The sequence below is a fragment of the Rhododendron vialii genome, chromosome 4a (assembly GCF_030253575.1).
Source record: "Rhododendron vialii isolate Sample 1 chromosome 4a, ASM3025357v1".
NCBI classification, from domain to species: Eukaryota; Viridiplantae; Streptophyta; class Magnoliopsida; order Ericales; family Ericaceae; genus Rhododendron; species Rhododendron vialii.
The window spans coordinates 37,357,539-37,385,264 of NC_080560.1; the positions used below are offsets into that span (position 1 = coordinate 37,357,539).

General features: G+C 39.2%; 4 protein-coding genes and 1 non-coding gene across 12 annotated transcripts; 4 read left to right on the forward strand and 1 right to left on the reverse strand.

The window, feature by feature from the left end:
• The first annotated feature begins 520 nt into the window (after positions 1-520).
• On the forward strand, positions 521-3,294 carry LOC131324178 (small ribosomal subunit protein uS19). 2 transcript variants are annotated; one of them, XM_058356029.1, is made up of 4 exons: positions 521-646; positions 774-919; positions 1,218-1,275; positions 2,761-3,294. In XM_058356029.1, the coding sequence occupies exons 1-4, from the start codon at positions 644-646 to the stop codon at positions 3,007-3,009; spliced, it is 456 nt and encodes a 151-aa protein (XP_058212012.1). In that variant the 5' UTR covers positions 521-643; the 3' UTR covers positions 3,010-3,294. The 2 variants fall into 2 exon arrangements, with proteins under 2 accessions (XP_058212012.1, XP_058212013.1); XM_058356030.1 differs by having other exon boundaries at positions 568-650.
• A 1,312-nt stretch (positions 3,295-4,606) lies between these two features.
• LOC131324179 (CRM-domain containing factor CFM3A, chloroplastic/mitochondrial) lies at positions 4,607-11,490 on the reverse strand. Of its 2 annotated transcripts, none has more exons than XM_058356032.1 (9): positions 10,494-11,490; positions 9,221-9,707; positions 8,972-9,105; positions 7,078-7,347; positions 6,453-6,609; positions 6,023-6,315; positions 5,409-5,468; positions 5,224-5,313; positions 4,607-5,114 (listed from the first exon to the last, which is right to left on the reverse strand). In XM_058356032.1, exons 1-9 carry the CDS (start codon positions 11,385-11,387, stop codon positions 4,920-4,922), a joined length of 2,580 nt encoding a protein of 859 aa, XP_058212015.1. In that variant the 5' UTR covers positions 11,388-11,490; the 3' UTR covers positions 4,607-4,919. The 2 variants fall into 2 exon arrangements, with proteins under 2 accessions (XP_058212015.1, XP_058212014.1); XM_058356031.1 differs by having other exon boundaries at positions 7,078-7,428; positions 8,975-9,105; positions 10,494-11,489.
• A 1,122-nt stretch (positions 11,491-12,612) lies between these two features.
• Positions 12,613-17,542, forward strand: LOC131324180 (DNA-directed RNA polymerase V subunit 7-like). Of its 3 annotated transcripts, none has more exons than XM_058356034.1 (3): positions 12,613-12,732; positions 16,522-16,590; positions 16,703-17,542. In XM_058356034.1, the coding sequence occupies exon 3, from the start codon at positions 16,712-16,714 to the stop codon at positions 17,282-17,284; it is 573 nt and encodes a 190-aa protein (XP_058212017.1). In that variant the 5' UTR covers positions 12,613-12,732; positions 16,522-16,590; positions 16,703-16,711; the 3' UTR covers positions 17,285-17,542. The 3 variants fall into 3 exon arrangements, with proteins under 3 accessions (XP_058212017.1, XP_058212019.1, XP_058212018.1); XM_058356036.1 differs by having other exon boundaries at positions 16,522-16,586; XM_058356035.1 differs by lacking the exon at positions 16,522-16,590 and having other exon boundaries at positions 12,619-12,732.
• LOC131324917 (small nucleolar RNA snoR100) lies at positions 16,162-16,269 on the forward strand. Its single transcript, XR_009199502.1, has one exon. It is a non-coding gene; the product is annotated as a small nucleolar RNA snoR100 (small nucleolar RNA).
• Positions 17,543-18,231: 689 nt separating the features above from the next.
• LOC131324185 (DNA-directed RNA polymerase V subunit 7-like) lies at positions 18,232-21,240 on the forward strand. Of its 4 annotated transcripts, XM_058356042.1 has the most exons (3): positions 18,314-18,378; positions 18,932-18,968; positions 20,471-21,240. In XM_058356042.1, the coding sequence occupies exon 3, from the start codon at positions 20,486-20,488 to the stop codon at positions 21,014-21,016; it is 531 nt and encodes a 176-aa protein (XP_058212025.1). In that variant the 5' UTR covers positions 18,314-18,378; positions 18,932-18,968; positions 20,471-20,485; the 3' UTR covers positions 21,017-21,240. The 4 variants fall into 4 exon arrangements, with proteins under 4 accessions (XP_058212023.1, XP_058212026.1, XP_058212025.1 ...); XM_058356040.1 differs by lacking the exon at positions 18,932-18,968 and having other exon boundaries at positions 18,232-18,378; XM_058356043.1 differs by lacking the exon at positions 18,932-18,968 and having other exon boundaries at positions 18,286-18,378; positions 20,475-21,240.
• Positions 21,241-27,726: the final 6,486 nt, after the last annotated feature.

Sequence of the window (27,726 nt, forward strand, 5' to 3'; positions counted from 1 at the left end):
ACTCATATATCGAGATTTATGAAATAAACTGCACGCTTAGATTGTTGAATAAAATCACGCGCGTTCCATTTTGCATTATTTCGAGATTCAAAAAAGAATCGTTGAGCAAGATCATCTTGATTATGTGGCGACAACTCACCTTAAAAGAGTGTTTTTTCAGGAAGGGATTTTCGCACTTCCCATAAATCAATATAGAGTGATTTTCGCACTTTTCAAATTATTAACTTTTAACGATAAAAAAATTAACTTTTGAAGAGTGCGGTTAACAATTTGAGGACTGCGAAAATCAAAATTTTTTATTTTTTTTCTTGCTTTTCTAATCTAACGTTTGAGGAGCGCGGTTACTCTCCTGTGTGTTCCTGTTTTCCCTCCCACCTGCTACCATCCAAACGAGCCCTTATGAAGCCTGTCAAAGCCCACTAGCCCACATCATTCAAAGCCCAAATCCCAGCTGGCCTTGTGGGCCGACGGCATTTTCTCTCTCGTGCTATATATATCTCGCTGCAAGCCTGCCTGCACCCACCACGTATATATATCCCCATATCCTCACACTCTTATCCTCCAAACCCTAGCCGCTGCTACTCACCGAAGCTCCATTCGGAAAAACTAGGGTTCACCCATCCCCCCTTCTCTCTCTCCAACAATGGTGCGTTCCCAACAACATCTAAAGATCTGAATCCATTCTTTCCGATATGAAAGAACGGATTCATGTGTGTTTATCTCTGTTTATATGTATGTGTTCATGTAGTATTTGTTTGTGCTGGTGGTTTCAGGCGGACGTGGAAATGGACGTGGCGGCGGGGCAGCCGAAGAAGAGGACGTTCAAGAAGTTCAGCTTCAGGGGAGTCGATTTGGACGCTCTGCTCGACATGTCCACCGATGAGCTCGTCAAGCTCTTCACTGCCCGTGCTCGCAGAAGGTACTGAAATAAGTCCGATTAATTTCGTTTGAAATAATAAATCACGGATAGGAAATGAATACTTTGTCTAGTTGTGTTACGATTTTAAGATGAAATTATTTGTGGGTTTTATCTGTTTTCCGTTTGAAATACATCACAGATAGAAGATAATAGTTGTTTTGTTGTGTTATGATTAATTTCTTGTGGTTTTATCTGTTTTCGTTTGAAATACATCATAGATAGAAAATGAATAGTTGTGTTGTGTTGTGATTTAAGCTGAAATTAGTTCTGGGTTTTGTCTGTTTTCGTGCAATGTTAGGTTCCAAAGAGGTTTGAAGAGGAAGCCCATGGCTTTGATCAAGAAATTGCGCAAAGCGGTAAATGTCTTACATGGATCTTATAATGTTTATGTCTCGATCTTAAATGTTTTAAGTACTTGAAGTAGAGTTAGTTTGCTTAAAGTATTGTCAATCGTTTGCAGTTCCTATGATTATTAGCTTGGTCTTGACTATGCTATAAACTGATTGCTGGGTTGTTTCTTATGTTTATTGCCCGCATTTTGAGATGTTGTGAAACTTTTGTGAAGTCTTGAATCTGGTGTCATTTTTATAGGAGAGAGGTGTATTCAATGTGATATATACCTGTATCATACGATAATTCCTACTAGAAACTTTGTACATAATTGAATTTAATGCTGATACTTTATGTATAATTGGTTGAAAATGAATAGTTGAGGAGTTAGAAAAAAAACCTGTTAGAACTGTCTTATTATGCACCCTTCATTTAGAGGTTTAATAGGGGCCTGTACCCATGGTGTGCCTGCGTTCGACACAGGGACCGAGTCCATTCAACATCGGTTAATACAACTGCATTGATGTATTTGAGTTTCTATTTCTTTCTCTTTCTCTTTTCCATGAGTTAAAATTGTCAATATCATCTCTGTTGCTTTATTTGTTTATCTTATGATCCCAAAATTTCATTTCTGGTTCAGACTCTTTTTGGAGCCAAGTATCTTGTGGTTTATATTGTTCTACATATCCATGTTTTCTTTGGTAATTGGTACTGTGGTCTGCGTAGAAATCAACTTCAAGACTTCTTTATGCTTTTTTTTTTACACTGTTTTGTGGTAGGACTTTATAATAGGGCTAATGTGCCAATCTGGAACCAAACATTTGGCTGTACTTTGGCAAAATTTTGAATGAAAAATTTATTTGTAGATCCTTGGTAACTGGTAAGTTATTTATACCTATGGTTTTGAACTTGGAAAATAGATTAATAAAGGAAAATAAATGGTGCTTTGGTCTAGGTTGTGCATTGCTCCCGTTTCAATGGGAAATCCATCTTCTTTGAAAATTGTCACAACAAGTTGTGAAAAGTGGGATAGAGTTTGTTTGATGTTCCCAATTCAAGTATGATGGTTCTTAATTCTCTAGCAGCCGAATTTTTTTTCTTCTTTAATTATCCAAGTATGGTTCTCTCCTTGTGAGTTTTATCTTTCCTAATGGCTATGGTTGTTTGTATTGCCTGGGGTATCACAGGGCATTAGGGCAAACATATAGAGAGCATTCTGGTTGAGTTTGGTATGATCTTAATGTCTGTTTCTCATAAAGCAGATCTCCAGAGACCAGTAATTGAAATGACAAGAACTATATTGGAATTCCTTCTGGTCTCTTTTTTTTGGTTTGTTGGTGTTCTGGAATGTTGTATGAACATGTTGTAGTTGCCATAAAGATGGTCAAGGATTGTGCTGAATGATTGTAGGCTGTGTTTCAACATTGAATTTTTTGATTTCAGTAGAAATTTTACTTTTCTTGAAAGCATGTTAGCCTTGAATATGATTGTGTTTTCATGTTTTGGATCAGAAACGGGAAGCTCCAGCTGGTGAGAAGCCAGATCTTGTCAAAACCCACTTGCGCAATATGATCATCGTGCCTGAGATGATAGGAAGCGTCATTGGGGTGTACAACGGCAAGACATTCAACCAAGTTGAAATCAAGCCTGAAATGATTGGTCATTATTTGGCCGAGTTCTCGATCTCGTACAAGCCAGTCAAGCATGGGAGACCCGGTATTGGTGCTACTCACTCCTCAAGGTTCATTCCTCTTAAGTGAGATTCCTGTTGCTGGTGTTTATGGTTCTGGTGCTACCCACTCCCCTGATGGTTCATTCCTCTGTGAAGTGAAGCACCTTTGGCAAGCAAAATCTGGAAATGAGACTTTTATTTTCGAGTAACATCTATGTTTATTCAATTTGAATGGTCGTGTGTTAGTAACTTCAATATGTTGCTGGATTTTGAATTTAGATGATCTAGCCCAGACGATTTTTGGTTTTAGTTATGTGGTTTTGCCGGGGGCATAATTTGAGTATTTTGCAATGCTTTATAAAGTTCTGATGCATATGTTATGTTGTTTTGCTTTTTCTGCAATGGCTTGATTTATGCTGTTTCACTGTCTTTGATAACCTTGTGTCTAGCTGTGAAAAATAAGTTGAACAGTTGATTTTTTTTAATCTGAGCTTTACAGTTGGACTGTTCAAGCTTGATTTGATTCTTAAAGATGTTTTATCTGGCTTGTTTAGGATGCAAGTCGATTTGAAACAAGCTGATCACGAGCCGATCTTGAGTAGTGACCAATTATCATAAGTTGAATGAGTCAAGTAGTTTGAGCTTGGTTTGAAAGCTTAACATGTTACAAAAATTGTTAAAGCTTGGCTTATTATTGTTACAAACCGATTTCAAATGAGCTTTTAAAGGTCGAACTCAAGCTCGAATTAGAACTTATTGATTCATTTATCAGCCCTAATAGTCTCTTGTTTTTGCTAATCATTTTTGAAGCCACAACTGCAAGTAGTTCCGTACAGCATTTGTTCCCAATTTGGGCGATGGCTTTAGGGATCTTTGTCCGGTGCGATAAGGAAAGTTATATGATACTCCCTCCGTCCCTTTTTAAATGTCCTGCTTCGTAACTCTAACTTATTAAAAAGACATCATCATTATACCTTTCACATCAACTTTTTCCTCCACTTTCTCTACTTACCCATCATCATTACACTTTTATTCACTAACTTTTCAAAATGGAATCTACTTTTAGGGACAAAATAGACAATTCACCAACTTTTACCCACTAACTTTACAAAATGGACACTTATTAAGGGACAGCCCAAAATGGAATACTGGACTGTAATAAAGGGACGGAGGGAGTATCATTTTATATTTGGAGTCCGCAATATTAGTGCATGCTCTTCAATCCGAGTGGTTAATAATCAACGGTGAAACGGTTTCTCTTAGTCGTCATTACATGGCAGGAATTGGTGATGCAATTGCAACTCCTGGTCACACCCGGTGAATACTAAATACAGTGAAGGGGATGACTGTTTATTTCAAATTTCCCTGGCCGTGATCATTAATCTAGACTGTGTCAAGCTTGATGAGGGACGCAATATCTGTAAGTTTTATCGGTCTCCCGGAGGACTCGTAGGTCACCACTGCCGAGCCAGCCAGGTTACATGGCACGAGAGAGCATTGTTCACAAAGGCTCGAACTTGCAACTTTCTGAACCCATACGGGCCATACTATGTGGGAGTTACCGTGTACCACTGAATTTTGTGCACTATATGGTTCATTTGGAGAAAAGGACTTGCGCCTACAAGAGTATCGAGTATGTGTAACCAAGTGATTAGTACGCGTTGCAAAGAGCAACCCTAGCCCGATAAAGCACAAAAGTGATTTTTTCTTATATTAACTATGTATAAGTTATGATCGACAACTACAATGGACTATTTACCGGAAAAAATAACATGGACTGAAGATTGAGAAGCCGATACACGGATCGATTATTCCATGATGCATCTGTCTGTACCTTTGGCCAACCCAAATCCTTATCGAATGAAGCCATTCTCGCTGTTTGCTTTTCAAGAATCGCATGAATTCCACCTCTTCTTTTAATTAGCCAGATATGTGCAGTCCCGAAGATCATGATCCTCACATTCGAATCGCATGAATTCCTCCATTTCATCAACTAGTTTATTGTGACTCATTGACGGCAGCTGCGTACGGATCATGATCCTCACGTTCTTCTGACTCTTGATCTTGGAAATCGTAGGGAAAATTTGTTTCCAAGTGGTGATTGTGAATCGAGTGCTCATTTTCATCTTCACCATCACTATCCGTGTCGTACGTCTCAAGATATGTCTTGTCCTCGTCCTCGTCCCCTTCCTCCTATCACAAGACAAACGAATAAGAAATGAGAAGAAAATTTTTGTTATGAAAAACTGCAAATCAACTTGCTAGACAAGAAACAAAACAGAATGCCAAACGAGATATTGACCTCATTGTCCTCGTCTTCTGTCAAATAAGTAGAATCTAGTTTGTCATAAAGCTCCTTGTCTCCAGAGTCCCTTACAATACCAATTTGGTCCTAAAATTGAAAAGCAGAGACACAAGATTTAGGGAAATTGAAAAAATGACACTATACTCAAATTAGAAGAGTCTAGAGAAAGTAAGAGGTCGTACAATTTCAGATCTTAGATTCCCCACTCTTGTTTCCAGAGTTGAAATATGATTAAGGAGAGCCTGTGATCAGGACATATAACACAGAAGTTAAGTATGCAAGTCACCGGGTAGATATAGAGAAAACATATCCAGCATGCCAAATCACCCTGTGTGTGTGTGTGTTTGGGTTCGGGGGGGGGGGGGGGGGGGGGGGGGGGTTGTGCGTGTGTTGTGTGGAGAAGGGGAAGAAGAGAGGATGCCATGTTGAAGAAATATTCACATGCCCTTCCTTGACTCTTAATTTCCGGGTCATCTGCTTGTTGCTTAAAAATAACCAACAAGCAACATTCTCTCTTCTAAATAAGCAAATAAGACAAAAGATGTCAAAAGATTTTGCTTATTCTTAGTTTCTACTAAATAAGCATGTAAACAGTGAGAAACATATTCTCAGACTGGCCCCATGTAGTGGCCGTTTGGTGGTACTGCTCGTAGACCAATCAACTGATGGAGGATTTTACTGAGTTACTATGCAGTAATGATCCGGCCACGAAACACATGGAACACTGGTTTTAGGCTTTTAGCTCAATATCCAGACAAGTACATGTTTTTATCAATGTATTAAAGGGAAGAAATACCTCACGCCTTTGGATCTCAATTGAACGTGCCAAAGCCTTCCGCTTGGTCAAAAGATTCTTTGGCCTTAGAAAAGCAGGTCGCTGATAGTCCTTTCCCCGAAACACAATTACGGCATACCCTTTGGATATTTTGTCGACTGATACCAAAACACCACCACTCTCAGATTCCAGTGACAGTGCAACATTTTTTACCTGGTCAAAGCTCTTGGCATTTACAATGATCTTAACCAATTCTCGGTACTTCCAATGCAAGTGCATGTTCTCCACTGTTCCATCAAACACTCCACGCCTACCTGAATAAAATGCTAGCACTTAATACCTGAATTCCTTAGGGTGTACTTGGATCAAGGATTTGGCAAGAAAAAAGAAGAAGAAATGGAAAAGTTGAAAGATCCAACAGTTGTGATCCGAGAGAGAGTGAGTGAGTTACCAAGAAGCAAGTAGGCTTTCATCCTCAAACCAAGCTTGCGAAACATATACCTCTCCTCATCAGTTATGCTATCTGGGTCCGCTGCGCGATCTGATGGTGCTAAAGACTTCTCTGCCTTTTGTAAGGCCCGTTCGGCTTTCATGAGCTTCCTCTCAGCCTGTTAAGAGAGTTTCTCTTAATAATGCGACAGAGACCTGGAAAGTGAACTGTTTCCAACTACTCCCACAGACTCCATATGTTTGCACATTTTCACTACTCCGGACATCTTCAAAGAATGTCTATAAAATGATTTTCACTACGCCCTATCATTCATTTTTAAATTGTTTTGGTCACGTCTCATTGCCTGTTGACAAGAATATATTGGACATTTTTAAAAGATCGGCTATGATTTCTAACTTATTCCTTGTTAGATAAATTTCAATACTTTGCCGGCAAGAACTAACAGAGATGTTTTGATTCGTAAAGAAGCTAAATATTATTTTGGTTATCCTATCATTTTCCTTTTCCCTCCCGAAATACATGACCTTAAACACAACCTAGAAACTGTAAAAAAAAAAAAAAAAACTAGCAAGCAGGCTAAATTCATAGCGATGGTATAAACAGACTCGAGTTTAAAGGGACTTACAAAAGCAAGCTTGCTCTCAAGCTTTCTAACAAGGTTGGCATGCTTTAACATCTCTGCTTCTCTCATCACTTTTACCTTGTCGCGATTGTCCATTGTTTTTCCCCACCGAGCACTGGCATCCAATGTTTCCTCAAGTGAACCGGCAGTTTGAAATTCATCATTTATTTCAACCTTTGGTATCACCATGGCTGTAGCTCTTAACCGTGCTTGCTCCTCTTCATCTTGAAGGGTCTTTGCCAATCTCTCTTTTTCAAGTAATGCTTCTGCCACCTCCCGTGACAAAAAATTCTTTCCCCTATAAAACACTAAGAAATCCTTGTTTCTGGAGAGAAGGATACCGCCTGTCAGTTTCTGCATCGGATAAATATTGTTATTTCTCAACAAAATATTATGTGTCCAAGTCGGAACACGCAGTCGATAAAGTGTGCACAAATAGAATAGTAGTGAATTAAACGCATGAAAGCTTCAAGCCTTCAACCTCTATTAACCTTACCCAAATTGATTCCGCCTGCAAGTGGACAAGCAGCACATGGGAGTACCAACAAAAAAAAAGATTCCTGAGAGAAAGCAAACTAAAATTTTTGCCTTGCTTTTCGGTACCTATGTAATAAAAATTCCCAATTTTTCATCAAACAAAGCGCTGTGCTAGAGAAACAGACCCTAAGAACTTTTGTAAACTGAACGCTCATTTCACATTTTAACAAATCAATGATTTCTGAATACAATGAAAGGAAGTCCTAGCTGTAACACCCCAAGTAGACCACTGCCCAATACCTTGATTTTGATCCACAAGCCACACCACATGGCCCAAAAGCTTAAGCACAAGGTACTAGTAGTAGCCCACAAGGTTTGTTATATGCCCAAGATCATCCATGTAGACTTCCGATGTGGGACGGGGTGTTACAATCTCCCCAACTTTATAGACTCGCGCCCTCGCGAGGGGTTGAGCACTATAATCACCATTATAAATCAAACCAACAACTAAATCAAACCAAACTCCAAGGGCCCACACGGTCGTGTACATGGATGGCTCTAATACCACCTGTAATGCCCCAAGCAAACCACTGGCCCAATACCTTGATTTTGATCCACAAGCCACACCACATGGCCCAAAAGCTTAAGCACAAGGTACTAGTAGTAGCCCACAAGGTTTGTTATATGCCCAAGATCATCCATGTAGACTTCCGATGTGGGACGGGTTGTTACACTAGCTCTACTTTATATACAGAGATCAGTAGTTTTTAATCCTCAACTAACTGCACTATTATACTAACAGAAACCTCAACTAACTGCACGATTACATTAACAGAAAATCACTAACAGAAATCCTAGCTGGCACACAAGTCTGAGGTCAGCTGACACCATCTGTAGTGGAAGCCAGTGTATCACTTAACAAAAGCGAGTCACAGGCGTAGTGGGTTCAATGAAAAGAGGGAAAAGACACATAAAAAGTGGTACAATGGTGTGATATTACATAAAATAAGTTCAATTAATTCAGAATCTTCAGATAACAGGCGATGGCAAATCATATGAAAAATTGCACTTGTGCAATATAGGATGAATGTGTGAGGTACAACACTAATCCTGATAAGCAACCTAGAGATGTAGAGCCAGATTTTGTTCTTACACATTAAACATTATACAGAGACTGGGGCCGCTGGGCTGTCATTTTACACACAAAAAAAAAAGACTACCCCCCTATTCTTTAAAGCTGAACATTTCAGGTTCGGATATTGCTTAATACAGAAATTTACAAAATCAAGTGCATATAAACAGCCCAAACAGGTAATCAAGACGCTAATCACAATTTATGAGGTAAATGGAATGAGTTCGGAAGGTTAGACAAGTAAAAAAAATCTTGAGATCAAGTCAAGTTTTTCTTTCTTCGTTCTACTACCTTAATTTCTTCAGCCATTCTCTCGCTTGTAGTTAGCTGTACACCACGTTTAAGGGCAACCTTTGCAATCTTACTTCTTTCCCATAACTTGATCATGGCAGACGCCAATCCTTGGTGTTGCCTGCTTCTACCTGGATATACAGGATTTTATGTTACTACTCAGATAACCTCTAGAAAACAAAAAACCAATTAAAGGGAGAAAAAAAAACCTCTTGAAAGTTGAGTAACATGGATGAAGAGGAATACCTAAAGCAAAGTGCGGAGGGAGAACTCTGGCAAGCCTTCTTAAAGATGTAGCATCCTTTACTGAGAGTGTAGATCTCACCCCATAAGGAAGAATTCTGAAGGGAGGTTCATAACCAGGAACAATTCCAGGGAGTAAATCTGCATCGACGGGGAGTGGATCATCTCCTGGCCAATCAGTGTATCTAGGCCCCAAACTTTCTAACAGCTTGTCAACTTCATCTTCATATTCCACTTCCGTTGATAATTCTGTGCTTTTTTTCTCCTCAAGAGTGCTCCCCGAGTCTCCTCGAGGAGCATGGACATCACAAATAGGACTGGATTCTGAATAGTCTATATTGTTATCAATAGTTGTTAAGGAATTACGTGAAATATCATTTCTGTTCCATGTTTTTTTGTTTGATCTCACTGAAGGAGCCAAATAACTCACACCTCTGTACAAAGAAATAGAAGTGCCAGACCTCCAAATCACCAAGCCACCAGTTTTTCTCTGAACGTGAAGGAAAAGGTAGCATGAAATGAATGGAACCACAATTTAGTGGAATATATGACAAAACAAACCTTTCAATGGTGTAATACTATGGGAAACTCTGGTTCTTTTGAATTAAGAAAGCAGAAGTAACATGAATTACTGGCCTCTCATAAATTTATGTGTAGTAGGTTAGAAGAAATGACAGAAGACTTCACAACTGGACCACAAGACAAAATATATTTCGATCTCTTAGTTGATCCGTGGTATTTTTTGACCTTAAAATGAACAAGGGCATATTTTCGTTACCTGACCACCACATTTGCAGAAATGGGTGATATACCTGAAAGCCTAAGTTTCAAAACACTAGAAGTTGTTCATTTCTTCTTTACTTATAAGTTAGATGTCTTCCAGGAAGAACACTGTTCGTTGAACCACTATATTATCTAACAAGTGAGTCTTAACAGACCATGTTGAATACTGACAAGTAGAAAAGGGTTTTCGCAGATGGGAATTGAGATAAAAAGCAGATGCATTTGAATTGAGACAAGTTTACGAGGTCCTATATGAAGTGAAGTAGTCAAAGTCTCAGTAATGATATTGAAGCGTCCTCAAATTGAGAGGATAGAAATCAAGTTCCTTTTCAGATTTTCAGAGACAGATTGAAAAGAAACTCCATACTTTATCATCAGGTTTGAAGCATTGGATGCATGAATAAGCACTAAAAAAGCATGAACACTTGTTGGACATCTAAGGCAAAAGAATAACAGGAAAATAGAGTTGCAACCAGGATCAAAAGAAGCTAACCTCCAATATCTCATGCATCCGCTTCATATTAAGTGCAGGCGCACCCTCAATTTTCAATCTCACAATCTCAGTTGACGTCCACTTCTCATGAATCAAATCCACCACTGCTTGAGTGACGCCACCACTGCCAATCTTTGTCTTGTTCTTGGTGCGAAGAGCTAAGTTCTTCAGCCTCCTGAGCTCTGTCTCCGGAATAGTCAATTCAGCTAACGAAGTCCTACTCTTAAGCCTCACTGAATCCTTCTTCTCCTTTTCCTCTTCCATCACATCCTCCCAAGGAAACCTCACCGCCCCTTTATTATTGCTTCCAAACAAGTTTTCTTCCCCAAATGGCGGTTCTTCTGAAAACCCACCTCGCGCATTCGGCAACATACCTTCCTCAACATAAAATATGTCCTCAACAGACCCTTTCTCGATTACTCTCCGCGCCCCCTCCTCATTCCTCTCTTTCACATCATCTACATACCCAAATTTCTTCAATTTCTCCACAATCTTCTCCATTGTACTTCCACCACCACCGCCACTCACCGCGCTACAAGTAATCCTTACAGGACCTAAATTTGAAGCATTGCCACTATTTCGATAACTCAGTACCGGTTGAGGCGGTTTGGGCTTATTTTCTTTCTGGGTTTCATTCCATTTATCTAACCAACTACTACTAGCAGATGAATATGCATAAAAAACCCATCTTGTACCCTTGGTTTTTCTCAAAGAATTGGACTTTCCTAGTGGGTATCCATGTGGGTTTGAGTGTGATGTTAGGTTTTGATTATTGGAAGGAGCGGAGGAACTGTACCTGAAGAACCGCAGGCGTGAGGTGACATGGAGCTTGGAGACTGAGCTGTGGAGGGAGTCTATGAAGGTGGTTGTTGCTGGGTAGACTTGAAGTGTCATTTAGAGAGAGAGAGAGAGAGAGAGAGAGAGAACACCTGCAAGAAATTTTGAAGCTTTGTGCGGAAAAAGTTCAGATTATCCTCCTTCCCTCTGGGTCTGGCTCCCTGTGTGGTGCGCACTATATCTTAACGAGGCCAGAGAGTGATATGTTACGCGTGTATGCGCAGAACGCACCGACCGAGATAAAATTGGACGACGGTTCCTTTGAACTTTTCCTCTAGAGAGTTTAAAGGAAAATAGAATTTTAAGCAAGAGTGTTTGAGGAAAAATTTATTGTGCTTAATTACTCGTTTTATTATTTTTCTCTCTGCTTTCTTTCAAATAAAATAAGAGAATTTTTTTAAATAAGTTCCAAACAAATCTTAAGTTAATTATTTTTAAAAATAATGAGAATTATTTAGTTTTTAATGGATTTTTTGGTTAATTATTTTACAATTAATCACTATTTATTTGGATAAGAAAGATTGAAACAAATATTCAATTATCGACCAAGTTGAAAAAAATTCCGAATAAAACAACATAAAGGTGTTAAAAAGACAGTTGCTTTGAAATTTTCAAATATTTATCACATAATTTGATAAAAAAAATGAGGAAAAAATGCAAAAACACCGATATGAAGGCCAAACGGATCTCAGGCAAAATTTCCGACGTACCAAAAAAAAAAAGAAAAGAAAAACGGACCTCAGGCCTGATTCTCTAAAGAAAATAAGCAATTATTTTATAAATAAATATTTATTTTTAAATTAAAAGTAATGTTTTATAAAAGAATTACGCCTAGTATAATTAAAAATAAAAATCTTAAGAAAACGGGATCCATCAACCGTTCCATATGAGAAATTTTTCACTGCCGGGTAGTAACACCTGGCTGACGTGGTGTTTGAGCAAGCACATTCGAGTGAGTGCAATTTTGAAATTACATTCCATTATAAAGTGATGTCATGCTTATTATGTAATACACTTTTTGATAAGCATGAGATCACTTTGTGGTGAAATTCACACCATGCCAGCCAATATGTGGAAGGTAATGTTCACCCTCTTAAAAAGAGTGGTCCAAAAGTATATTGGACGGTTCAGATTGAAACATTCTCTCTCTTTTCACCCCACACTCTCTCTCCTCTTTCTCTCTTATTTTTATCTTTTTAAATCCAAGCCGTCCAAAATCAAAATAAACGACCTAATAAATGCACCGAGCGGGTGCAACTTGGTAACCGCTCGGCGCTGAAATTTTATCGTTCCATATAGTAAGAGGGAACAGACCCTCTCTCTCTCTCTCTCCTCCGGTCCCACTAGAATTGTCATTCCCAAATTTCCCAATTTGCTCACCTCTAGGGCTTCTTGTTTTCAGGTAAACTCTCGCTAATAATGCTCTCTGTCTGTATTACTAATTACGCGCACACACATGCATAAGTAAAGTGTGCATGCAATTTCTACATCTTGTCAAAATAATGGGTTTCGGCTGGTTTTGATCATAAGTTTCGTTTTTGCTTTTTCTTGGGAATGTGATTTGATAATTCATGGATGCATATGTATCTATGCGCGTATTGTTTTGATCTCGGATATGTCATGTTTGGATAACCTCACCTTCCTATCAACTGAAACAGATTGCCATTCTGCTGTGGAAATACTTTCCCTGATTCTATCTCCACTGTGGATTTAATCTTTTACGACAAGTTTTTGGCTGAATTGTAGCATTTCAAATGTTGATAAAAGTGGAAATTATAAATCTTTACTATATCTGTTAAGTATTAAACTTCACCCCATCAGATGTTATGTTGTAGATCCATTAGGGAACATGTTATTCCATATGGATCAGTTTAGAGGCTACCCAGAACAGATTATTGTCCTCAAGGTGTGCAGTGACTGCGCTATGTCTTCTGCAGGGCAAGTTTTATTTCTTAGTTCTATGTTTTGGATAACCCAGGTGTTCAGCCAGAGTATGTGCACCTCGACTAGTCCCGGGGACTTATCACTAGGTGCCCAATTAAATGCGGGGCAAAAGCCCCCCATGGACTCGCCTCAAAGGAGTTGTCGAATCTGAGACCTTAGGGAGGAGCAACCCCTAAGTCCAAGGCTTTGATCACCAGGACAATCCGCAGGGCAATTTTTCTTGATAACTACACAAGTACCTGCATGTAACGAATGGTAAAAGCCATTGAGAAAAAAGTTCTGGACTAGAATGGAATACTTGGGGTTGTTATAGTATTGTGGTCTTGTTTTTCTGATTAGCATTTCTGAGGTTTGAGTTTTATCGTGGAAAAAAGTTCTGGAGAAATACATAGAGCTAGATGTTTGATGGAATTGATAAGGATACTGTCTTGCGCAGCTTGCAAAGGACGAAAACCAGTCGGGGTCATTTGTATAAGTGTAATGTGGCACTTTATGAATGATTATTGAGTTTCGTGCACAAAGGTAGAAACTTTTGTTTATATGCTATGTGCTCTTTTGGTGTTAGTGATGGATGTTTATGTTTAGTGTTATCTCACTGTGCTTGATCATGGAAACAAAATTTCATGGTATGATTTATAGTTGGCCCCTACAGTGTATGGCCCTGGAATCCTTCGGTGGAATACATGTTTTCAGATATGGCTAGGGTTGGGGCCTCCTCATTTATTTTCCAAATGTACTCCCTCAATCAACATAGAGATATTTTCAGTTAGTATTTATGCATCTTTTCTCAAACTACGGCTCCAAAGGATCCTGTAATGGATATGTTGGGTTCGGCCTAAGTGTCTTTACTGAACATTCGTGAAATACTCAGAAGGAAAAATCTTCAGTCATAGAATAACCTTGTTACGTGAACCTCATAATAGCTCCATTTTTGAGAGATCTTGCGAGTTACGTCCATAAGTTTTTTCATAGCTTAATGCCAATTTTAAACGGGGCGATTCTCTTACATTTTTCACTTAGGCTTGGTATATAGATGAGTGGACTTAGATAGCCATGACCTTAGTTTTCATAATTAACGGGTGTTGGGTAATTCACCTGCTCAAACTGCGAATTGTCGAAATCTCAAAGAAATCGCGTGAATTTGCGATTCCAATTTTGCCAGGAGTGGATCTCATGTTATTCACCCACCGGTATATGCACTGATTATGCTACACATGGATAAGCTCTAGCCAACACACAACTGTCGAAAGTCAAATCCCATATGAACTGGTTGTAGTAGTCCTGGATTAACCTAGGTTCTGCACTGCGCACAATGCTAGAATATTCATAGTATTCATTTAGAGTTTTAATTTAGTGCAAGAAAATTTGATGAATACTGTATTTTAGTGGATAAATGTGGAGGTTTAAGTTGTTTAACCTCAACTTAGTTGATAACAATGAATGCCCCGCCTCTGATTTAACTCAACTTAGGATGTTTAAGCACTGCTAGTCAGTGTTCTAAAACTCGGAAATACTCGGCGAGTACTCGGTACTCGGTGCCTAGCCGAGTAGAGTTAGGGCTACTCGGTGGAATTACTCGGCCAGCCGATTACTCGGCATTACTCGGCGAGTACCCGGCGAGTACCGATTACTCGGTAAAACGAGATTACTCGGAAGTGGGGAGAAAATCGAAAAAAAACTGAAAAATGGGGTAAAATACATAATATGTTAAATTTGAAGGGTCGTTAGTGTAATTTCAGCATAGTTTTATACTTACCCTAATCGAGTGAACACACCAATCAAGCTATTGCTGCTGTTCGAAGCTGCTGCTGTCCGAAGCGGCTGCTGCTATTCTTCTTCTTCTTCGAGAAGAAGAGGAGGAATAATTGACTACTAATTTTTTACTTCGTTTCATTTGGTTTGAACGTTGAACTTTGTAATTGACTATTAATTTCGTACCTGGTTTCATTTGGTTTGAACGTTAAGCTTTGCAATGGACTAGTAATTTTGTACTTAGTTTCATTTGGTTTGAACTATGAACATTGATCTTCTCATTATGCATTATGAATATCATTTGGGGAACATATAAAAAAAAATACCAAGTAATTTCTACTCGCCGAGTAATCACCGAGTACTCGGCCTACAAGGTACAAGGTGGCCGGCCGAGCGAGTACCGAGTACCGAGTTTTAGAACATTGCTGCTAGTGCTATTATATTTCGATGTGGACAACATTTGAACAGAGAGTCACATGTTTCACACAAAATTGCTCATGAAACTCTTATCTATTTACTAGCTTTATTGAAATTAATTGTTATATCTAGTGAAATATTAACGCACTCAAGGCACTCTCAATCCTAGGCCCTTTAAAATTTAATGCTCTCACACTCTTGCTCTCACTGCCACACTTGCACCCCCTCGGCGAACTTATGACTTAGGCCATGACAACATGTTGAGTCAACTGGCTGATAATTTATCCCTCTCTATTCTTTGCTCCTGTAATCTCGAGATGATTAGTAATCTGTCACTTGAGTTGTAAGCTTGTAGCAAGCTTGTAGGAACCCTGTAGCAACCTTGCAATGCCAATCCCTATCTGTATGGTCCAAAAAAATCCCTACAAGTGTCACCAGGGAAACCTAATACCCTTGCGAAAATCAAGTTTTGGAACACACATTCCAATGCATGGTTAATGGGTCACCTCATTTCCAAGATGGTGAATTCAATAGCTCAAAAGGCTTTCGAAATAGTGTACTGTAAGAAACTTGGAATTCGGAGAGAGTGCAATCTTAGCAAGAGAAAATTTGAGTCAGTTGGTTATTGTTCTCCTAGAAATGTGTTGTGCATGAATAAATTGAGAATTACTATTTTGTCTTGTTGGATGTTATTGTGCATACCGATGCTCTGGACTATCAATGGAGGAAGCATGGTAATGTGCACATAAATTGATTTGGGTCTTTAGGCCTGTTCTCTCTGATGCCATTTGGCTTTGATTTGGGGGCATGGTTTTACAACAAAACGTCCTTGTAGCTCCTCGGTTCTTAGAGGTTTAGGGGGCCACTGTTTTAGTGGTATTCTGAGAGCAGCCACTTTGTGCATATATTGCCAAAGGTTAGGTCTGTCTCCAATCATCCCCGCCCATACCCCCAATGATTGGGGATTAGATGGGTTATGTTATGATGTTGTTGTTGTTGGATGTTATTGAGTTGAATGAAGTATGCCCGATTTTGTGACATACCACATTCTCGTTACAGTTCTTACTTCTTCGTACAGGTACAATTTGTATTCCACGTAGCATATTTCCCTACGTATATGACCTGCTGCAACTCACTTTTTAGGCAGGTATTTTCTTCTTCAGTTTATAGCCAATGATTCATTTTGGCACTTTGGTTTCTCTGTTTGGTCTTAAGATGCTATTTCATCGTGTTTCTATCTGTTTGATCTTTTTGTCCAGTAAACGATTATGTTCCGTGAACTTGAATTTAGTGGGCGTGTGGGTTTTCCAATCAATAGCCTAGATGGAAATGGATCGGTGGCCCACAGTTCAGTTGTAACCTGCCTCTTAAAAGAATTGCTACTCTTGAAGTCCACCAAGGAGCACGGTTACTTCCTTGCCATAACCAAATTGAAGAGCATAGGCAATGTTGAGTATGAAGAGGAATCAAGCGACATCTTCTATCCAGTAGCCTTCTTTTGCCGTACGTTCCTACCTGTCAAAGGAGATGTCATGCTAGGAGTCGTTCACAAGTTATATAATAGGGGGGTCTTCCTAAGATGCGGGCCCATGCAATTCGTCTATCTATCGGCTACAAAGATGCCGAATTTCCACTACGTCCGACTGAAAACTCAAGAGGTGTTTATGAACGATGATCTCACGAGGATAGAGACTGGTGTGGTCATCCGATTCGTAGTCTTTGCCGTGAGTTGGAGAAAGAAACACTGGGACGCAGAAAGAGAGTTCTTTGTCCTTGCCAGTTTAGAAGGCGATTGCCTAGGGCCGGTTTCCTTACCTGGATCTGATGAGTTGGATTCGTGAAGTTTTTCATTATCAGTGCAAACTTTTGTTTTTTTGTTGTAGTTTTATGTTTTACAGGTGGTGGTGGGGAGTGCAAACTGATTTTTCCGACAGTGTAATCTGGTGTTGATAGACAAACTTGTTGCTGGGAGGATTATAAGTTTTTGATTTTTGTGTACAAGAGGGGTGAAGTTCTGTATACAGTTGAAGACCTAGGCTTGAACTAGTAGCTTGTAGTTTGGGTTTTTTTCATGTTATGAAAGGTCTGTTGTTCGAAAAGAGGGGTCAGTGTACACAGTGTCTTGCAATTTGAGGCTACAAATCTAGTATGGCCTTTGCTAACTTCTTAAGCTTGGAATTCTTTCAGCTCGGTGAAATCTTTATGTGCGAATCAGGGCCGACCTTTGATCAAGATCATTTTCTTACGACCCGACCCATATGTAAGAGCAGAATTAGGCCTTGCCGTGATTGGGGCATGTAGACGGGCATTGGCAGGCCCCAATCCAGCATAATTGTTACTCCATTTTGGGATGGTTGTTTGCGGCACTGACAAACAAAATCATCGACATAGCAAGAAAGGATTGTTTTCCTGTAAATTATACAATAAGGGTGAGACGACAGTAACGCGTAATGATCGCCACTTTCGAGAGCATCACCTTACTGTCTAAACTTAATACATTTAGAAATCATATCAAATCATAGATTAATGTGATTTTTTTCACGTGGTTAATATTCTTGACGAGTTCTAAAAATGAACAATTTCGATCATTGTTGAGAAGGGTCCACAAATGGTCCGAAATTGAACTGGACCGGTTGGAAGTACTTCGGACAGGACGGTTGCCCATGCATCACCGGACCCATTGTCTGTGATTTTCAACCAATCTGTACTCTTGTGTGGTTAGCAAACCCAAATGAGTATGGTGGTCATAGTTTTAGAAAGAAAGAGCAGGGAGGGTCTAGAGTGAAAACGTCGTCGTTGCTTCTTTTCATTCTTGGAGTCCGAATTTTACCCCACCCCAAATCACCCAAATCAATCTGCCCAAAAAAATCCTCAAAATTTTCCTCTCTCCCCCCTTCACTCCGGCGACCACTCTTCAACACCACGCCATACACCGGTAAGTTCCCCTCTCAGTCTCTCTCTCTCTCTCTCTCTCTCTCTCTCATATCTCTCTCTGGGTGTTTGTGATGTTTTCACCCCATTTGCTCATTTGAAGTTCCGAACTATTTTCTACGGGATTAGATTCCTGATTTATTCAAAATAAAAGTTATGGGTCCCAGTTGCTTAGCTTCGCAGGAGTAACCTGGGCATACCATAAAGCTGGGTTTGCCCTATTTTGTTTCAAAGCTCGTTTATTAGGTTTTTTTTTTTTTAAATTTTTTATCCACCATCATATCTTGAGCTTGTCCACCTCTCTCTCTCTTGCTATACTCTTGAGTGTTTTTGTTCCAACTTTTAAGGCTGCATGTGCTTGCATCTGATTTGTTGCCCTTGGAGCAGGTAGTAGAAATGGGCTGTCAGGTTTTCTAGGGTTTTTGGCATATATGCAGTTTCATTTGCAGTAAAGATTGTTGTGGGTTTTGACAATGGCGTTTGATTTTGTTGCGTTTGATGATTCCATTTTCAATATTTTTTTTGGTTGAATTTCTTTTGCTGGCTACTATTTCAAGGTCATTGCTCCTGCTTGACTGTTGATCACCTCGTCAGGTGAACATATGTGCGCAAAGCATTCTCTAACATAATTTATTGTTGCGATTTAGCGTTGATGCAAGCCTCGTCTATATGTATGATAGTGTGGTCACTGTGGTATAGCATCGTGGAACAATGTGATCTTGTTCGCTTAAAATTTCAGCGACAATACGTATTAATTCGTTGATTTGCTTTGATTTATTTCAGATATATCTTTTGAGTACTCTAAGCATACGAGTGGTCCTTGGCTTGTAGAGAGAGCTTTGGCTGCACGGAGGCTCTCTGGAGTATTGTTGTATATTGGGATTTGGGAGTAGAGCATCATTTAACTAGGTGCAGAACGGGATGTTTCTTCTATTAGCTGTGCGTCGATCCTTCCCTAGAGAAGAAACATTTCTCTGTGCACCGGGTTGAATGACGCTCTTCTCCCTAGATACAACGATCCTATGGGGTGTTTTTTTGTTGAGCTAAAGCTATCCCACAAACCAAGAACCGACCATATGCTTAAAGCTCTATGGTATATCTCAAGTAAATCAAGATACAAAAACATCGCAAGAACATTTTTCGATATTGTTTCTTGTGAATGCTGGCCTTGTCAAAATCTCAATATCCTCTTAGTGCTGCTACGCAACTTTATAGGGAGTGTTAAGCCTCAGTCAACTCCCTTGCTAAATCATAAACTCTATACTCCGCTTGTTTTTTATTCTCAATCCTCTTTTCTTTTGTCCCCTTTACAGCTTTAACTCTGTTAGTAAGGGTTTCCTTCTAACTCTAATCTCCTAAGTTGCATTACAACAATTGTTTTTGAGTCACAGTTTCCCAAGAGCTTTCTCTTTTTTCTCTAATGGTTCTAGTTGTAGAAATCAGTACGCTCCTCCCTATATTTTCGAATTTTAGACTCTCAGCACACTTGGTGTATCTCATTATATCATGCTAAATTTTGAGGCTGCTTACACATTAGAGTCCTTAGGTCCCTTTTGAGATGAAGACTCCTTAGAGTTACTATAAGCAGTTTCACCACTATCATTCAAGTAGCTAATTGCCTTGGCTTTTGAGCTTTTCTCTTGCCTCTTTGGATATATTTTGTTGCACTGTCATTCAAGTAGCACTTTCTTGTTGAAACTTTGCATCTCTCTTAACCTGATGAATTTCTCGACCCTAAGGGGGTCAAACAATTGCTTTGCTCTCATCTGTTGCAGTCACCTGGGCTGTACACACACGCTCGACAGCTGAATTCCTGACAAACTAGCTTAGAGAATTAGTTGTAATGGCATATGTATGCAAAGCATTTGCTGTGTAAGATGTCTACATGAAATTGGTCTTCTGTCATGGTCTGCCTAACTGGCCCATCTTTTTCCATAGTAGCAAATCCTGAGAAGCTCATTGGGTGCTTTTTACTTCCTGTTTATGTGGAGGTTTCCAGCAAAAAGAGTTCAAATTATAGTCCACGATATTATTACCGATGAAAATAAGTCATCTACTTGAAAGTTGAAACTACATCTGTTTGATCTTCTTCACAGGCAGACACTGGAAGCATGTTTCTTAAGGTACAGCTGCCATGGAACGTCATAATTCCAGCTGAAAGCCTTGACACGAAAGGGCTGATGCTGCAAAAGTCGATAATAATTCGCCTCTTGGATGACTTCTCCACAAAGAAGGCAACAAAAGATCTAGGTTACTTTCTTGCAGTAACCACACTGGACCACATCGGGGAAGGAAAGGTGAGACAGCACACAGGGGACGTACTGTTTCCAGTGCTTTTCAGCTGCGTCACTTTCAAGCCTCTCAGAGGAGAGATCTTAGAAGGAGTCGTTCACAAGATCTTGAAGCATGGAGTTTTCTTGAGGAGTGGGCCCATTGAGAACATATACCTCTCTAATCAGAAAATGTCTGATTATAAGTACGTGCCCGGGGAAAATCCTATCTTCATGAATGACAAGCTGTCCAAGATTGAGAAAGACGTGGTGGTGCGCTTCAGTGTGATTGGGACAAAGTATATAGAGGTCGAGAGGGAGTTTCAGGCGGTGGTTAGCTTGGAGGGTGACTTTCTTGGACCTGTTTCTTAGTTTATCTCCTGTTCCGACTAGCCTCTGTGTAAACGTCTTATGTTGGTATCAATGTTGTTCTCGTACTTGTTGGCTAGCAATTAACTCTCAGTAGTTTTACTTGAAGAAGGCAGATGTAGATCGGGGTCTTATCTTTTGTTTGCTCTTTGTAATGGTACTGAACTGGGTGTAAATTGGCTGTTTCAGTCTTCTTGTATTCATGTTCTTCTTGCGTAGTTGTTTTAGTAATCGTTTTGTGGTGGTTAAGATAATGCTTTATTAGCTAGTCTCAATTCTCAAAGTAGTTCATGAGGTATTCATTCTTTGTTTTCCTTTGCCTGTGTATTCAGTTGTCAAGCAATGATGGTAGTATTGCTTCTATCGGAACGAAATTCTTGCTGTGAATTTGATTGAATAGGAGTTGAGGTTCAAGCAGCATTCTGTGTTATTAGCTTTGTTACTGCAGAGATGGAGCTGAGTGAGGAATATGAACAAGTTAGAATTTGGCTCGTTCAGTTTCTAATCGCTCAAAATTCAATGCTTTGTTACATTTTGAAAAAAAAAAATTCCAACTCAAAAAACACTGATTGTCCTTATTTTCAATTATTGCTTTCATTTTTTCTCTCCACTTATTACGTCTATCTCTAATCATTATTATTATTTCTCTTTCTATCTTTCTCCACTTATTATCCTTTTCTCCAATCATTATCATAATTTCTCTCTACACTCATTACCCCAAAAACCAAACTCAAAAATTCTCAAAAATCTATCGAAACACAGTACATGTTACTTGAGATCAGGTCGATTAAAGCTGACTTGAGTTCGGCAAACATATTTATAAAGCTGGTTCAGATCATTTATCGGTCTTAATATGGAACTGGAAAGTTTATAAAGACAGAACACCTGATGGTGCTACAGCTTCAAGTAGAAACAACAGGGGAGGCAGAAAGGCACAGACTAGCTGAGTTTGCTCTGTGTTTCAAAGCTAGCGTATTAGTGTTTATTCCAATTTTTTTAAAGGTTGCATGTGCTCCATTTACTTTTCATCTAATTTGTTGTCCTTGGAGCATGATGTAGAAATGGGCTATCAGTTTTTTTAGAATGATTTTGTTCACCCTCCTTTTGAGGGGTGAACATTATCTTGTGATTGATAGAAATTGTGTAGGTCCCACCGCAAATTAACTCATTATTATCAAAAAGTGTATTGCCAATACCCTTCCGATGCCTAAATTAGTAGAGTTTAGGGAGAATAGGGTAATCGCAGTAGGGTTTTGGGTCGTAAGAGTTTCATACCTTATTAGGGCTTTTGTCCAGTATTTAGAGATTGGGTCCTTGTAGGACTGTGCCCTGTAGGGTTTGTGTAAACACGTCCCAATAGGGGTGTTGCCACACAGATATACTTTACACTTGTTTCTTCCACATAAACCAGCATCGTGGATACTCCCATGGTTAGGAGCATCGCCATACGATAATGGTTTCCACAAAGTAGAGTTGCTACTTAGTTTATTTAAAATTAAGAAAAGTACGATGAAGGGAAGGTGTAAGGCACCCCTCTTCGCCCAGTCAAAGATCGGTCCATAATCATTCAACACACAATTATTATTTGCTTTATTTAATCTTACGCAATTAAACCGGTTATTAAGCCTTAAAACAGTTTTATAGATGACCCAGGACAGTAAGTAAACCATATGCGATATAAACAATACGAAAGCAGAATCTGTCCCAGCGGATGGATTCGGATGGATTCCACGGCCTGTGAATAGATGTCACGGCTGTGGGATCCAACTGGATTAATGTACCGGCCGACGAAACAAAGTCAGCCGGTGTTCTTCTGCACACCAGAATACGAACAGACAGCAGAAAAATTACGATTTAAAGCAAAAAAATAGAAATTGAATCAAATCATAGGCCCCTGGCCACACCACCTTGATCTCTCAGAGATTGATCGCTCGGATTGCGATTGATTGCAGATAATAGTGGTTGATTGTGGTGGTCAACTTCACAAAACCCTAGAACAAAGTGAATTCTTTGGGAGTTTTCACTCTCGGATACGGCTACTCACGGGAGGTTATAGCTTTTGTAGAGGATTGATAGGAAATGATTTCTGTAGAATTTGGGGCCGGATCATGGAGTGGAGAGATGTGTATTTCGAAGCTCTCGAGGAACCCTATTGATATGGAAGGACCGATCAAACAGATGAGATTAACCCAATTGATATGGAAGTTATGGGCTTCAAGACCTCTATGGTAAGTGTATTCGTAGCCCTGAAGTAATGGTTTGTGGCTGCTAGGGTTTGGGTGAATGGATTGAAAAGCTACTAAACATTCCAAAATGTCGAAAACATCGATTTGCCAGCCACCCAAAGGATTTCGCGGCCGAGAAAAGGATTTCACGGCTGTGAAAATGATTTTTCAGCAAAAGGCCAAATTTCGCGGGCTTGCTCCGGACACTCCCAAACTTGGTTTTGTTGTTTTTTGGACCATTGGAAAGCTTGTAGAGTCTCACTTGTAACCCAAGTGGTTTGGATCAAAAATATTTTGTACATCAAAAGATACGACAATTTTACCCTTAGTGGGTCATAAAATGGATCGCTTTGGTAAAATTCTCGTATCTCCCTTGTTTCCAATCGGTTTAAGGCTTATTATATATCACTAAAGAGGGTTTTGAAAGTGTTACAAGATGGTAGAATCCAACCACAAAAATAAGGAAGTTTAATTTATGAAAAATGGGCTGAAAGTAGACTTAATTGGAGATCGACGATGCTACCAATGCTAAAACATGTGTCAACACATTTCTATCCACTCTGAGTGTCGTTTGACACTCCTATCACTTATTTCAAAGTGTTCCTTAATCCCTTAAGAGTTCCACAAAGTTCCTAAGGCTTTCATGAAGTCAACCACAACAACCACATATCCTATTCATCATCGGGACAGTTTCAAAGGTGGGACCTGAAATACTTGTTGAGCCAAATTAGGGTGTCTACAGTTTGGATGTTGGATTAGGATTCCATAGAGTCCTAATGGAATTGGATCCCTGCAGGGCGCTTAGGAGTTGGCACCCTGTTAGGTTTTGGGTTTATTCGATTGTTCGTAAGCTTTATCACCCGAAATAATCAAGGTATAACGTTTATCCATGGAGGGAGCTCTTAGCTGTGCTATAGGTCTAGCTGAGCTTTATGGCGGAGCTCTTCCTCTTGAGCTAGCCTCTATGGCCAAGCTGAGTTCTAGAGTACACGGCTGCCCTTTACGCAGAGCTGACTTTATCAGGTTAGCTTGTACTTATATATATATACACACACATACAGTTTCATTTGCAGTAAAGATTGATGCGGGTTTTGACAATGGAATTGCGTTTAATGGTTTAATTTGAATAGTTGATTCAGTTAAATTTCACTTTTTCTTTTGTTGAATTTCTTTTACTGGTTACTTTTCCAAGGTCATTGCTCCTGCTTGACTATTGATCACCTAGTCAAGTGAACAATGGTGCGTTAGCTCATGCATTCTTGCACTAACATAATCTATGGTTGCAATTTAACGATGGTGCGAGCCTCGTCTAGATATATGGTGGTGTTGTTACTGTGGTATAGCATCGAGGAACAATGTGATATGAAGTGCTCGTTCGCTCTTGAAATTTCGGCTACAATACGTATTAATTTGTTGATTTGGTTTGATTATATATGTTTCGAGTACTCTGAGCGTACAGGCAGTCCATGGCTCATGGAGAGAGACTTGGTTGCACGGAGGCTCCTTGAGGATCATTGTATATTGGGAGTAGATCATAATTTAACTAGGTGCAGAAGGGGATGTTTCTTGTCTGTTAGCTTTGCATCGATCCTTCCTTAGAGAAGAAACATTCCTTTATGATGCTTTTCTCCAAAGATGCAACGATCCTATGGGGTGTTTTGTGTTGAGCTAAAGCTCTCCGGCTCTCCCACAAGCCAAGAACCACCCGTATGCATGCTTAAGGCTCTAATCACGGTATATCTCAAATAAATCGATTTCAAAACATCGCAATAACATTTTTCGGTATTGTTTCTTGTTGGAAGTTGCAGATATTCCTAAATTTTGGTAAATTCCAGCTGTGCACTTTCTAGGGAGTACTGTTTATCCTCTGCCATCCAAGATCATAAACTCTATACTCTGCTTGTTTTTGATTCTCGATCATCTTCACCTTTTCCCCCTTTAAAGCTATTACTTGGTTAGTAAGGGTGGCCTTCTAAGTCTAATCTCCTAAGTTGCGTTACAACAACTGTTTTTGAGTCACAGTTTCCCAAGAGCTTTCTCTTTTTTCTATATTGTTTCTAGTTGTAGAAATTGGTTCGTTCGTCTCTATATTTTTGAATTTGGACTATCAGGACACTAGGGTGTGCTAACACGACAAAAGCAGCTGAGATGAACGCAAGCATAGAAACTAAAACAGAAGATAAGTCGCGATCGATTAACAAGATGCCCTTGATCTTTAAGTACTGTAGTAGTGTAAAAAAAGAAGGTTGTACCTTGGAGGTGTACTACACGTGAATTGTGTTCCTCCTTGGAGCAGTTTGTTTCATGCATGGGTTTCCTCAAGTATCCAAGAAGGATAGATTTTTGTGTTGGAGAATTACACAACTAGTGATTGAATGATCAATCTCAAGGCAAAATCCATGTGTGAGTTTTGACTTATTAGAGGGAGAGGGGTGTGCACGTGTGCGATAATATCTGAAAATGTTGGGATTATTTATGGTGTCTCCGGTTATTTTGGGGACACCATAATTTTTGGCATAACCGACCATTACAAGCATAACAAAAACTAGTGACATGTATAACCAAGACCTTACAAAGGCTTAACCCCCAAAATCCCCAGAATTTTTGAGAATTTTGAATTTTGGAGATTTTGGGGGTTATGCCTTTATAAGGTTTTGGTTATACACATCACTGGTCTTGGTTATGCTTGTAATGGTCAATTATGCCAAAAATTATGGTGTCCCCAAACGGCGGGTGGACACCGTAGCATTTCCCAAAAGTAAAAGAAACAAAATGAAAAGGGAAATACTTCGGTGTCTCCCCTCCTTTTGGAGGCACCGTAATTTTGGCATAACAAAATCATTATGAGTATAATCAAAACTCATTACAAGCATAATAAGATCAAAATAAGACATAACCAAACCACAAACGAGCATAACCAAACCGACGAACGAGATTTTGCCATGCTACAAGTTTGACCAAAACTGATCGGTCAAACCGGTAACCCCAACAAATCAATGAATTGGGTATAACAAAACCAGTAAATGACATAACAAGAAACCCTAAAAGGACATAACACGTGAATTTAATGGCATAACATGGGTATAACATTTTCCAAACTGGTATAACATAAATCCCAAGTAGGCATAACAAAACCATTAAATGCAATAACTGTTAAGTTATGCCAACATGGGCATACCAGAAACCATTGAAAAACATAACCAATAACCACGGTTGGCATAACGAAAATCATATAGAAGGCATAACCATAACAATACCACAAAAAAGAGCATAACAGGACCCCTAAAATGCATGACCATAACCTCATGCTAGCATAACAGTACGACACCTGCCCCTGGTCCCACCTGTTTCCCCATTATCTATTTTTTATAATTAATTTTTTTATTTTAAAATGTTTAACCCTGGGTTAAGTGGAAAAAATTTAAAATGTATACATGTTTTGCGATTATGTTGACCAGTAAAATGTAAAGGACCTCAGTAAATCATTTATTTTAATCATCAAGGCTGTTGATTTGGTTGTTATTGGTTATTTAGTTGTTTTCGAAAAATTTGGGCACCATCCAGTTTATTCTAATTTATGAAACTGTTCGATTTGTACAAAAAATCAATATAAGAATGATAACTTATGTCCAATAAAGCTTGTAACAATAAGCAATTTACTTTATTTTTGGCAGGAATGATCTAATCTATGTTACGCAAAAGATGGACGGTTCTGGTTTGAAAGAAATAGGTAAAGCAGTCATCGAGTTGGGAACTATAGGACTTTAATACACAATGGTGCTAGTACCACACCCAAATACACACCCACCACTCACATGAGTGGTGGGTCCCACACACACTACACACACTAGAGTGTATGAGGCTCACCACTCATGTGAGTGTCAGTGTATGTTTGGGTGTGAGTTTGAGGGTGTCACTAGAATTATTGCTTTAACACATACGTAAGCATCTAATATGTTCCAACCATGTGGTTGCCGACATCCGATTATCATAAAAGTTGGTGACAAACATAGAATTGACAAGATGTGCAATCTTAACAGTTTAGATCGGTTATCAGAAAAAATTGTTGAACAACTTCCTTTAAAATTTATACGTTGAACCTTATTATTTGTAAACTAAGGTCTTTGTACTTTTGTGTAATGTATAATACTCATAGACAGACCCATCATAGGACACATGGGGTCACGTGCCCCCACGCCTTTCAAAAAACAAATTTTTTTTATTTGTGATGTTGTGTATATATTATTTACGTCGAATGCATGTACATAGTTGTCTGTTGGTGTAGTGGTAAAGTATTTTCCCTATAAACAAGTGGTAGTGGGTTCGAGACAACCCCACACTCTCCTTTAGGTTTTTTTTTGCCTTTTTCCCAAAAGGCAATAGAAAAATGTGTTTTTTTGGTTTTTCCAAAAGGCAGTAGAAAATAGTAGTGCGTACTTTATTTTTTATACTATTTGTGAGTTCGAGTCTACCTCCATATTACATTTG